At 41.9% G+C, this 12,297-nt stretch overlaps 1 protein-coding gene across 1 annotated transcript in view; it reads left to right on the top strand.

Moving 5' to 3' along the window:
• The window catches only part of LOC126456598 (glutamate receptor 1-like), a 145,629-nt gene that overhangs the window by 94,245 nt on the left and 39,087 nt on the right, over positions 1-12,297 (top strand). The window contains exons 6-7 of the mRNA XM_050092343.1: positions 479-666; positions 10,934-11,214. Coding sequence (XP_049948300.1) covers positions 479-666; positions 10,934-11,214 — 469 coding nt within the window. The remainder of the gene's footprint in view (positions 1-478; positions 667-10,933; positions 11,215-12,297) is intronic.

Here is a 12,297-nt window from a genome sequence, read left to right as displayed (position 1 = left end):
AGGATTAAGAAAATTAACACGCTGACCTCTCAAACAGGTGGGCAGTATAAGAGGTGCGAATTTTACAGTAGCGTTATAAACTAGGAACAAGTTCAATACAGGAAAATCTCACTGCTCACTGCCTTGGCAAATGTTTGGACGTGAAATCGCATGGGCCATATGACAGCTCTGACACTGTACAACACACCATTTCCCCACGTTACATAGAGTAATACATGTATAACGTAAACAATCGTTTTGCTGCTTTTTTTACATAGTACAAGTGTGCTTTAATCACGTAAACTATATTTAATTAAATGTGAAATAATTTGCCGTACAAGTTTGGATCGTACACTGTGCGTGTTCCAGTGCATAAACCGATCGCGTGGACTCCAGTATTATACTCCTTCCCTTTCTCTAATATCTTATTTCACCTGATTTCTCTAGCTGGATAGAGAGCTTAGCAGTAATGTTAACATTTTCGTATCCATCTCCACAGGTTATTTCACGATCGGTGACTACATCGACGAGGAGGCAGCTAGTAGGTGGCTACGACCAATGCGTGAGGACATCTATTGGGAGTATGTGGTCTTTGCAGTCCCCAAAGGATGGGCGTATCTTCAGAGACTTGACAACATGATCGACAGACTCCTCCAGGCTGGGATAATGTATACCTGGGAAGGACAGGTTTGTTTCCATTTCGACTTGCTGGCACGTACAGAGTTCTCTAACGGATAATAAGCTATAAGTGGCATTTTGTTGTAATTTTTTTTTATTCATCAAATTTCTCCTGTGCACTTCTCTTCATCTAACATTACTACTTCGACTCTACATCCTCAATTACTTGTTTGACGTATACCGAGCCCTCTTATTTCCTACAGTTTTTACCCACTACAGCTCCCTGTAGTACCGTGAAAGTTATTCCCTAATGTCTTAAAACATGTCCTATTAACTTTACCCTTGCCATTGTTTTCCCCATTTACTTTCTTCATCGATTATACGAAGATTATCCTCGTTCCGTACCAACCCAACTAATTTCAACCCCGTTCGGTATCACCACATCTTAAATGCTTCTATTCTCTTCTTTTCCGTTTTCCTCACTACCATACAACACCGTACTACAAACGAACATTATCAGAAATTACTTTCTCAGATTAAGGCCGATGTTAGAAGACTTCTCTTGGTTAGAAATGCGTTCTGTGGCTGTTCTCATCTTCTTTTTTATGCCGTCACTACGTCGTCCTCCGTGGTTATTTTGCTACCAAGGTAATAGAAGTCTGTATCTTCATCATCGTCGTTCTCATTTTTGATATTAAGTTATCGCCAATCTCATTTCTGCCACTCCTCATTACTTTCGTCTTTCTTTGGTTTACTTCCAGTCTAATTCTGTACTAACTAGGCTGTTTACTCCATTCAGCACGTCCTGTAGTTATTCTTTACCTACCACGAGGATAGTGATGTCGTCAGCGAATCCCTTCATTGATACCTTCCGATCGTAATTTTAATTCAACTCCAGAAACTTTTTACGTAGGGTGAGTTGAACAGTAGGAGCCGAAGACTGCACGTTTTTGGTTTCTTTTTGGTTTCATTTTTATTTTTTATTTTTAAGGTGTCGGTCTGCTAACTAGTTTGATGCTTCTCACACCGAGTTCCTCTCCTGTGCAAACCTTTCCATCTCAAGTAGCAGTTGCTAACTACCTCCTCAACAGTTTCCTGTATGCATTCCAAACTCTTTCTTCTATACACTTTTTATCCTCTGTCTTACAACCGTTTTCATCCGAGAACCCTCATCTTGGTCTTCCATTCCTATTGTTCCGTCCTGATTCATATTTTGTATATTATTCTTCTTTCCCTGAAGGTTGATCCCACCTTTGTCAGAAATTCGTTCTCCTGGCACGAAATTTGTTGTAGTATTGTAAAATGTCTCTGTGAACTGAGGAAGAGTTATGCCATCACAGAAACTTTACTTCTAACACATCATCTCTTTAGAATGAAACAGCGACTGTCACAAGACGACATTTGTGTCAAGGGAAGCCTCCATCTCCGTCCCAACAGACTAAAGTTAAGCTTTTCCATACGGCAGTATTTAATATGCGTCTGATATAACAGAAATTTAAATACAGAAAAAAAGCAGCCAAAATCAGAGTTTTGCCGTTAAGCATGCTTGACTTTCATACAGTCTAGAGGTATGAACGTAATTTCACAAAGAGCTTTCTGAAATTCTCGGTCGGTAGTGATTCTGATATACACATATTTCGTCTCCTATTCCCGATAGTTTCACTAATATTGTTGCCCACGTAGCAAACATGGTTCCTGCTACTGTCACAAATCGAATGTCCAGTGAGACAAGTAGTTCAATAAATAAGACAGAAAACAGCTTTCATTCGGTGACAGAAATTCGTAGAACCAAGCTGATGGACGGCGTGTTGTAAGCTGAGAATTCACTTCAGTATTTTTCAGATGCGAGCTCAACGCAGTGACTTTGCTTGTAATCTCTTTCAAGACATTTCGTATTCTGTGGCCCCAAACATTACGCAGTTACACCTGAACATCACTCAGCACACTTCCGCGTTGTATGACATACGGTAAGTCGAGGAGATGGCATAATATATGAAATACTGTAAATTATTACGAAAAGAGATATATTGCCATCGTGGCCGCATCAAAATGTAAAGTGCTCAAGAAGTTTGAAAGTAATTATTGGATTCTCTTATGATAATACAAATTTATCAATCATTTCCAGTTGCAAATATCGTACCGTTCCTTTCAACTTTATTGTCTCATGACGATGGTACCTTAAACATACAGCTGTGTGACAAGTCTGGGAAAGAATGAGACTGAAATGCTTTAATTACAGTAATTTAGTGACTGACACGAAGGGTGCTTTGGGCCTTAGCACTGACATTACAGTTCTCGCCATGTAGTTATTATTATTACTAGCATCAAATGATATAGTTGGATATGTTCTCCACATTATATAGCTAAGCGTTTTGGGATCACACAAACCCGTTCCCAGAATCTTCCTTATTTTAGTTATATATCCTTCAGCCACCGTATCATGTAAAATAAAATACAGTCGACTGTTTGCTGTACTTTATACCAATCGTCTAACTTTACACAACGAATTGTCACTCATTCATGATTCATGGCCGCCTAAAGACAACCATTGACCATTTTCAAGCTGTTTCACAGGGCGTACACAATCTCACATTATACAGAAAGGAGAACATTGAAACGATTTCCAGTTTTGGTTTGAGACTTGTGAATACTACAGGCTATGACAAGATCTCGAAAAAAAAAACATGATCCACTAAGTGTAGGATTTTTTCTTTTATTCCAGTGTATGATATCAAAAAATTATCTTCAGATCTGTTTAAAGCATGTCTTGATACAATAAAACCAAAGTGACAGCGTCAAGATGGGTTGGTTTTTTCGGGCTAAGGGGACGAAAGAGCTAAGTCATGGGTCTCATCGGATTAGCGCAGGATGGGGCGGAAGTTGGCCGTGCCATTTCAAGGGAACCATCCTGGCATTTGCCTGAAGCGATTTAGGGAAGTTATGAAAAACCTATATCAGGATGGGACGCAGGTTTGAACCGTCGTTCTCTCGAATGCGAGTTCAGCGTGCTAACCACTGCGCTACGTCGCTCGATAGCAGTGTCGAGAGATTCAATTTGTTTGTAATGAAAGAAACTAAATTTACCTGTGAGCACGTCCTGTTCCTTTAGCTTGAACATTTATAGCTGTGATTTATGCTTGTATATCATACTCTTAGCCATTGTGGTAGTAAGTGGTTACTCATCAACTAAGCTGTCCCTACCTCTGTTTAGCCCTGTTCGCCAACGCTGACTTCTTTCGCACTCTGAGTCAAATGTGACAATCGTGTGTCTTCATAGTGGAACGTTTCTTCCATCTCGTTCGCGAAGTTTCCTTGACGTTGTGCTAAGACCCAGACGAGGCTGCTCCCAGAATCCACTTACTCTCAGCAATTTGCAGAGTACGTCCTATTACTCCGGAGGGTAACTACGATACTCAGACCTGGGTAGTTTTTTTTGACTTCTATACTATTAAAACCAGTGTAAATAATGGGCATCGCCCTCTCTTTGAGCACCAAAACAGGGTTAAATTTATCACTCCTGTATGCCACTAATAAATGCCCTGTAGCAGTTCCACTACTTTCAGAGAGATTCCAAAATTTGAACAGTGGACTGAAAAATGTACGCTGTCAACAGTTTATGCAGCAGCTCCGTCTAGGTTCTAGCAACTTCTGCCGAATGTCTTCAACTAAACAGATGGGTAACGGTTAAATGTAAGTAAACAAGAGTGGCACGGAAACAACACACTCTACGATTCCACAGTCAGTGACTTCAATTAAACCTCACCAAGCTCGACCCTTTTACTGTACACAACCTCTCTCTAGTGACACCTCTAAGCTGTGTCATGAACCGTCTTCCTACCGAGCACTTCCTCGATCACTAAACTGCAACACGCTTAAGAAAACAGAAGATGACTGATTACTATTCCATATCCAAGCACGAGAACATATTTTTGATTCTTATAGTCTTTCCGTGTTTGAAATTTAACTTGGTTGATGAGGTTGGGTCACCAACTTCAGACCTAAGGGAAGTTAAGTACATCAGACGGCCCACAGTTCATAAGGGCTGCTGGCCACTCTCAGATTTCAGGGGCCCCGAGTTTCTCAACAAAATTGTTACAACATCCCATCCTTTCGAACATAGGGGCAGAATGTCGGGATTTTAATTCGTCACTCCATGATCTAACGGCCAGCACTCCGCTGCAAAGTGCTACTTCTTGGTGATACTATTCAAATGGTTATTTCCAACAAAGCTGGAAAGCATCTCCCGTAATGGGAAAGTCACTAGCTCTTAAAATAACATCGTATGCCCCAATCACGACCGTTTAGAACGATTATGGAAAGACTATAGCATCCACATTAGCCAGAAATGATAGGTTGCAATAGGCCGCCACATTTCATCCACGTTAACTTAGCCACACACATTACTGACTGAAATATGAAAATACGGCCTTTTAAATTGGCCAGGAAGGAAAATGACGAGGGCTAGGCCAATGGGGATCGGGCACAGTTCATTCACTGATACAACATACAAATTTATTTAGCACAGACTGAATTACATGAAACCATTTAAGAATGTAATTAAACAACAATGAATTTGAATACTGAACAATAATCAGTGATGGCAGCAAACAATGAATCTGAATACTGAACAATAATCAGTGATGGCAGCAAATGTCAATTATAAGTCCCACATAATCACTGTTTGCCATACCATAAGGTAAAAAACTGATACAAATTCAAGCCAGGTTTAAACGGCCATAAAAATTACCAAAACTTCATGAGCAGAAGGCACCAATAAGAAATTTAATGGAATTGAACCGGCCACGTAATAGGCTACTGCCAAAAAGTTCTCATGTCAAAATACAAAGTCACCAAAGGAGAACAAAAGATTTAAAACCTCGTAAAACAGACATGATAGCAAGGCTTGCATGGTTCCATAAAAATATTCAAATAATTAAAATTTTCATTAAATAAGGATGACCGTTGAGTTCTCAACCACTAGTAGAATGTTTAAATAACGCAAAGAAGCAATAAGGTTACAAAATTAGAATAGAATGACTCAGAATTGCTCTAAAGTTTCAACTTAACTTTATACAGTATCATTAAAGGCTACAGCTGCGCTTAGAAGCAACAGAACAGCAGAGTACTGCGCTAGATTTCGCTGACCGAGGCTCTCGCACAGAATCACATAAACTGGCAGCTGTGTAAGCCGACTGGGTGCAGAATGAGTGAGTCTCAACAAGGAACGGTAAAGAGCACTGATGCCAAAACACAAGCAGTCTTAACAAGTTTCCTGCAGCACAGGTAAATTCCAATAAATGCAAGCTCATGTCACAACCAAGATTATAATAAATAATGATTACGCTCCCCATAAGTAATGCAGTTTTTTAAGGAGCGATTTTCGAAATTGACTAGTCTGCTAAGAAGCTAGCAGAAAACTTGAGACACCACTTACAATTGGCATAAGGAAATTTCAGAATTAAATCCTTACACCAAATCTTGCTGGAACAAATGATTAACCACACCCCGGGACAATTTCCTAAAATTCTACAATTCCTTGGCACGTACACAGTCCACACCAAGATCAGAACGGACGTTGTTTCCAAAAAATTTCCATCTGAACAACTTAAAAAAGGCAATCGCACTATATGCACAACCTGAAGCAGAATAAGCAGTACATTACCCTCAATGAATAAAACAAAGTGGAGTCAAATCCAAAAAGACGGTTAATTTTTTTCCAAACGACAGCTACAAATTGAGTAGGGCATTTCTTCATAATATTTAAATTAAAAATAGATCACACTGTACTTAACACTGACCCTGATAACATTCGGGAAACACGAAAATCCACTTCCATACCAGGAATAGACAATCTGTGTTAACATTAAAATCGACCACTGCGCGCAGGAATTAATATCAACTGATAGTTATTTGCCTCGACGAAAGCGAAAATTAATAACAGGCTGGTAGAAGCACATGAACACACATAAGTACCACACTGCCAACAAACTTCACGACAGACTCCCTTGTAAAAGCGGACACTAACGTTAATCCAAATTAAAACCACCAGATAAAATTTCCATCAAGATGCAATGTACAAATACACTGTATGATCAAAAGTATCTAGACACCTGGCTGAAAAATTACTTGAAAGTTCGTGGCATCGGTAATGCTGGAGTTAATATGGTGTTGGCCCACCCTTAAGCTTGATGACAGCTTCCACTCTCGCAGACATACGTTCAATCCGGTTTCTGGAAGTTTTCTTGGGGAATGGCAGCCCATTCTTCACGGAATGCTGCAATGAAGAGAGGTATCGATGTCGATCGGTGAGGCCTGCCACGAAGTCGACGTTCCAAAACATCCCAAAGATATTCTACAGGATTCTGCTCAGGACTCTGGGCAAGCCAGTCTATTACAGGGATGTTATAATCGTATAACCACCCCGCCACAGTCCATCCATTATGAACAGGTACTCTATCGTGTTGAAAGATGCAATCGCCATCCCCGAGTTGCTCTTCAACAAAAGGTGGCTGTGTTGTGATAGTACCACCAAACGTAGCAAGTGGTGCAAAGCCCTCCATGAAAAACATGACCACACCATAACACCAACGCCTCCGAATTTTTCTGTTGGTACTACACACGTTGGCAGATGATATTCACCGGGCATTCGCCATACCCACACCCTGCCATCGGTCGCCACATTGTGTTCTGTGATTCGTCACTCCACACAACGTTTCTCCACTGTTCAATCGTCCAATGATTTCGCTCCTTACACCAAGCGTGGCGTCGTTTGGCATTTACTGGCGTCATGTGTGGCTTACGGGCAACCGTTCGACCATGAAATCCTAGTTTTCTCACCTCCCGCCTAACTGTCAAAGTTCTTGCAGTGGATCCTGATGCACTTTGGAATTCTTGTGTGATGGTCTGGGTAGACGTCTCCCTATTACACTGTAACCTCCCCACAGAGAACTGATATGTATAATAACCTCCCAACAGTAAAAATATAATATGTATAATTCACATTCAGCGTAACCTCCCAACAGTTAAGTTCCGTAACCTGTTGTTGTTGTGGTCTTCAGTCCTGAGACTGGTTTGATGCAGCTCTCCATGCTACTCTATCCTGTGCAAGCTTCTTCATCTCCCAGAACCTACTGCAGCCTACATCCTTCTGAATCTGCTTAGTGTATTCATAACTTGGTCTCCCTCTATGACTTTCACCTTCCACGCTGCCCTCCAGTGCTAAATTTGTGATCCCTTGATGCCTCAAAACATGTCCTACCAACCGATCCCTTCTTCTAGTCAAGTTGTGCCACAAACTTCTCTTCTCCCCAATCCTATTCAATACCTCCTCATTAGTTATGTGATCTACCCACCTTATCTTCAGCATTCTTCTGTAGCACCACATTTCGAAAGCTTCTATTCTCTTCTTGTCCAAACTAGTTATCGTCCATGTTTCACTTCCATACATGGCTACACTCGATACAAATACTTTCAGAAACGACTTCCTGAACTTAAATCTATTCTCGATGTTAACAAATTTCTCTTCTTGAGAAACGCTTTCCTTGCCATTGCCAGTCTACATTTTATATCCTCTCTACCTCGACCATCATCAGTTATTTTACTCCCTAAATAGCAAAACTCCTTTACTACTTTAAGTGTCTCATTTCCTAATCTAATTCCCTCAGCATGACCCGACTTAATTTGACTAGATTCCATTATCCTCGTTTTGCTTTTGTTGATGTTTATCTTATATCCTCCTTTCGAGACACTGTCCATTCCGTTCAACTGCTCTTCCAAGTCCTTTGCTGTATCTGACAGAATTACAATGTCATCGGCAAACCTCAAAGTTTTTACTTCTTGTCCATGAATTTTAATACTTACTCCGAATTTTTCTTTTGTTTCCTTTACTGCTTGCTCAATATACAGATTGAATAGCATCGGGGAGAGGCTACAACCCTGTCCCACTCCTTTCCCAACCACTGCTTCCCTTTCATGCCCCTCGACTCTTATAACTGCCATCTGGTTTCTGTACAAATTGTAAATAGCCTTTCGCTCCCTGTATTTTACCCCTGCCATCTTCAGAATTTGAAAGAGAGTATTCCAGTTAACATTGTCAAAACTTTCTCTATGTCTACAAATGCTAGAAACGTAGGTTTCCCTTTTCTTAATCTTTCTTCTAAGATAAGTCGTAAGGTCAGTGTTGCCTCACGTGTTCCAACATTTCTACGGAATCCAAACTGATCTTCCCCGAGGTCGGCTTCTACCAGTTTTTCCATTCGTCTGTAAAGAATTCGCGTTAGTATTTTGCAGCTGTGTCTTATTAAACTGATAGTTCTGTAATTTTCACATCTGTCAACACCTGCTTTCTTTGGGATTGGAATTATTATATTCTTCTTGAATTATTATATTCCGTAACCTGTCAATAATAAAATGTGACTAATCTCTGAAAAAAAAATTGTGGCTCACTTATAACCTTTCAATAACTGACTGTGAATTTAAACTGGTAAATTTCGGACGTCAGCAGTGCTGCGTCATGGCCCTGAAAAATCATTCTGAATAAATTGAAAAGTCTTACCTGAATAAGGTCGCCGGATAACGCATCTATAACTGCTCCTATAGGAAATTTTTCTGGCACAGCCCAGTGCAATGCTGGCCGATATATTTATCATGTATAGAAGAAACAACTGATTTTTCTTTACAATAATCGGTATGACCATGGACTGGAAAAATTATAAAATCTTTGAATTGAAATGAATGATTGTCAACAGTTAATTTTTATAGGAAAGATTACTATTAAGAGATTTTTTAAAAAACATTTACATGGGACCTGATATATCAATACTACATATGCGCGAGGCTGCTTTTACCTTATACTGCAACGCTCAGGCACCGCCGTTGGTCCCAAGAGCGGCCCAACCAACTCGATACACCAGACTGCTAGCTACTACTTACTCCTACTGCTACATAGTTCCTACTGCATACAACACTGCTCTCTGGTCTGAGATTCTCTTATACATTACATATCGCAGGCAGTGCGTGAGCAATCCATCGAAATTGCATCTGCTCGAGTGCGCTAGCAACAAATTCCTTAGTCATGGACCTCTTACAACACACTACGACCATGTTGAACGGTCGGCGGTCTCTGTCAGTCAACAGACGAGGCCGGCCTGTATGCTTTTATGCTGTACCTGTCCCTTCACGTTTTCACTTCACTATCACATCAGAAACAGTGGACCTAGGGATGTTGAGAAGTGTGGGAATCTCGCGTACAGACGTATGACACCAGTGACACCCAATCACCTGACCACGTTTGAAGTCCGTAAGTTCAGCGGAGTGCCCCATTCAGCCCTCTCACGATGTCTAATGGCTACTGAGGTCGCTGATATCGAGTACCTGGCAGTAGGTGGCAGCATAATGTACCTAATATAAAAACTGTATGTTTTTGGCTCCGCATGCTTTTGATCACACGGTGTGTATAGTTAAAATATTTAAGAGACCTCTTTAATACTAATTATTGCTCATATAATTCAGCCTGCAAATTCCATTGGGGCGCGGACTTCAGTACCAATAAACAGAACCGGAGCATGAAATTCCGGTAAACACACCTGCGACACCCGGCAGGTTTCTAATAATCTACTCCTGTGGTTCGTCGGCACTACTAGCCAAACACAGGTCAACGTGACCCCTGTACATCCTTCCCAATTTACGCCAGATGCGTGGCGACAAAAGGCCTCCTTTCCGCTTCGTTGCTCCACTGGTACCACCTTCATCAGGCTCTCATGCTGCCCTTGCGCGTCCAGCAAGGCGGCCCTCAAGCCACGCCAGAGGTAGCTGCGCTCGCTGGGCAACATCTTAGAGTGAAAAATAAGGAAGAGCGTCTCGATATCGATACACTACGACAAACAGCCTCGGCTCACTGACCACACAAACGCAAGTCGTGTGCAGCGCATCGAGAACTTCTTCCTTGACGCCCGTTGGATGCAGTTGGGATAGATGGGCTCGGTATTAACACATAAGTTAAAACTGGCTTAGCCGTGCAGCCTTGGGCGGATTGCCACGGTTCGCGCCACGCCCCCCCCCCCCCACCCCCCCACCCCCCCACCCCCTCATCAGCGGTTTGAGTCCTCCCTCGGGTATGGTAGTGTGTGTTGTCCTTAGCGTGAGTTAGTTTAAGTTAGATAGTTTTTAACCCTAGCTACCGATGACCTCAGCAGTTACATCCCATAGGAACTTACCACAAATTTCCAGAACCGGCTTAAACGTTTTACGTCATGAGGCATCTACAAAGCCAGTTGCGTTTCGTCTACAATAGCTCGGGAATCCCACGCTCACATGTGCTGTGTACGTTTCATTGCAGGTGGCTCGCAAGTGGTTGGTGCCGAGAGTGCAGCTGGCCGCACAGATAGGGATGCGCTCTTACGCTCAGTCTCCGGACGGCCCCATCAAGCTGCAGCTGACCCACGTGCAGGGAGAGTTCGCTCTGTTGATCCTCGGACTCTTCTTGTCGCTGGTTGTACTCCTGGTAGAGATCGCCATTCACCGCAGAACCGCCGTCGTTGCACAACTGAAGGGCTTTACCACGACGAAAGTAAAGCAGAGGGCGCACCCCACGGAAGACCCGGTCAAGAAAGGAGCTCCGTCAGTTCGTCTATTACACAGTCGACGCCGACGAGCAAGATGGGTCACAGATATTAAATGTTAGTAAAAGAAAGTGATCCTGTTCATCAGAAGTTCTTGTCTGGAGATCGTATGTACAGGGGTGTTACAGAAAAGTACGGCCAAACTTTCAGGAAACATTCCTCACACACAAAGACAGAAAATATATTATGTGGACACGTGTCCGGAAACGCTTACTTTCCATGTTAGAGCTCATTTTATTACTTCTCTTCAAATCACATTAATGATGGTATGGAAACACACAGCAACAGAACGTACCAGCGTGACTTCAAACACTTTGTTACAAGAAATGTTCAAAATGTCCTCCGTTAGCGAGGATACATGCATCCACCCTCCGTCGCATAGAATCCCTGATGCGCTGATGCAGCCCTGGAGAATGGTGTATTGTATCACAGCCGTCCACAATACGAGCACGAAGAGTCTCTACATTTGGTACCGGGGTTGCGTAGACAAGAGCTTTCAAATGCTCCCATAAATGAAAGCAAGAGGGTTGAGGTCAGGAGAGCGTGGAGGCCATGGAATTGGTCCGCCTCTACCAATCCCTCGGTCACCGAATCTGTCGTTGAGAAGCGTACGAACACTTCGACTGAAATGTGCAGGAGCTCCATTGTGCATGAACCACATGTTGTGTCGTACTTGTAAAGGCACATGTTCTAGCAGCACAGGTAGAGTATCCCGTATGAAATCATGATAACGTGCTCCATTGAGCATAGATGGAAGAACGAAACTAAAATGAGCTCTAACATGGAAATTAAGCGTTTCCGGACAAATGTCCACATAAAATCTTTTCTTTATATGTGTGTGAGGAATTTTTCCTGAAAGTTTGGCCGTACCTTTTTGTAACACCCTCTATTGACATGCCTAACGTATTTTTGCAATTGATGTGGTGTCCGTCGGTGCACTACATTCAAAATCATTTTTTATATTGGCTCACTTATCACGACAGAAATATCACTGCCTTAGTTGCAGCGCCGATGAAATTTTTCTGATTGGATGATATAGCGTTAAATTCTGCAATAAACAGAAATTACTTATTAGTTATTA

The sequence above is a fragment of the Schistocerca serialis genome, chromosome 2 (assembly GCF_023864345.2).
Source record: "Schistocerca serialis cubense isolate TAMUIC-IGC-003099 chromosome 2, iqSchSeri2.2, whole genome shotgun sequence".
Lineage (NCBI taxonomy): Eukaryota > Metazoa > Arthropoda > Insecta > Orthoptera > Acrididae > Schistocerca > Schistocerca serialis.
The sequence above is the reverse complement of the archived record's forward strand: the minus strand, read 5'-3'. Positions and strand labels throughout refer to the sequence as shown.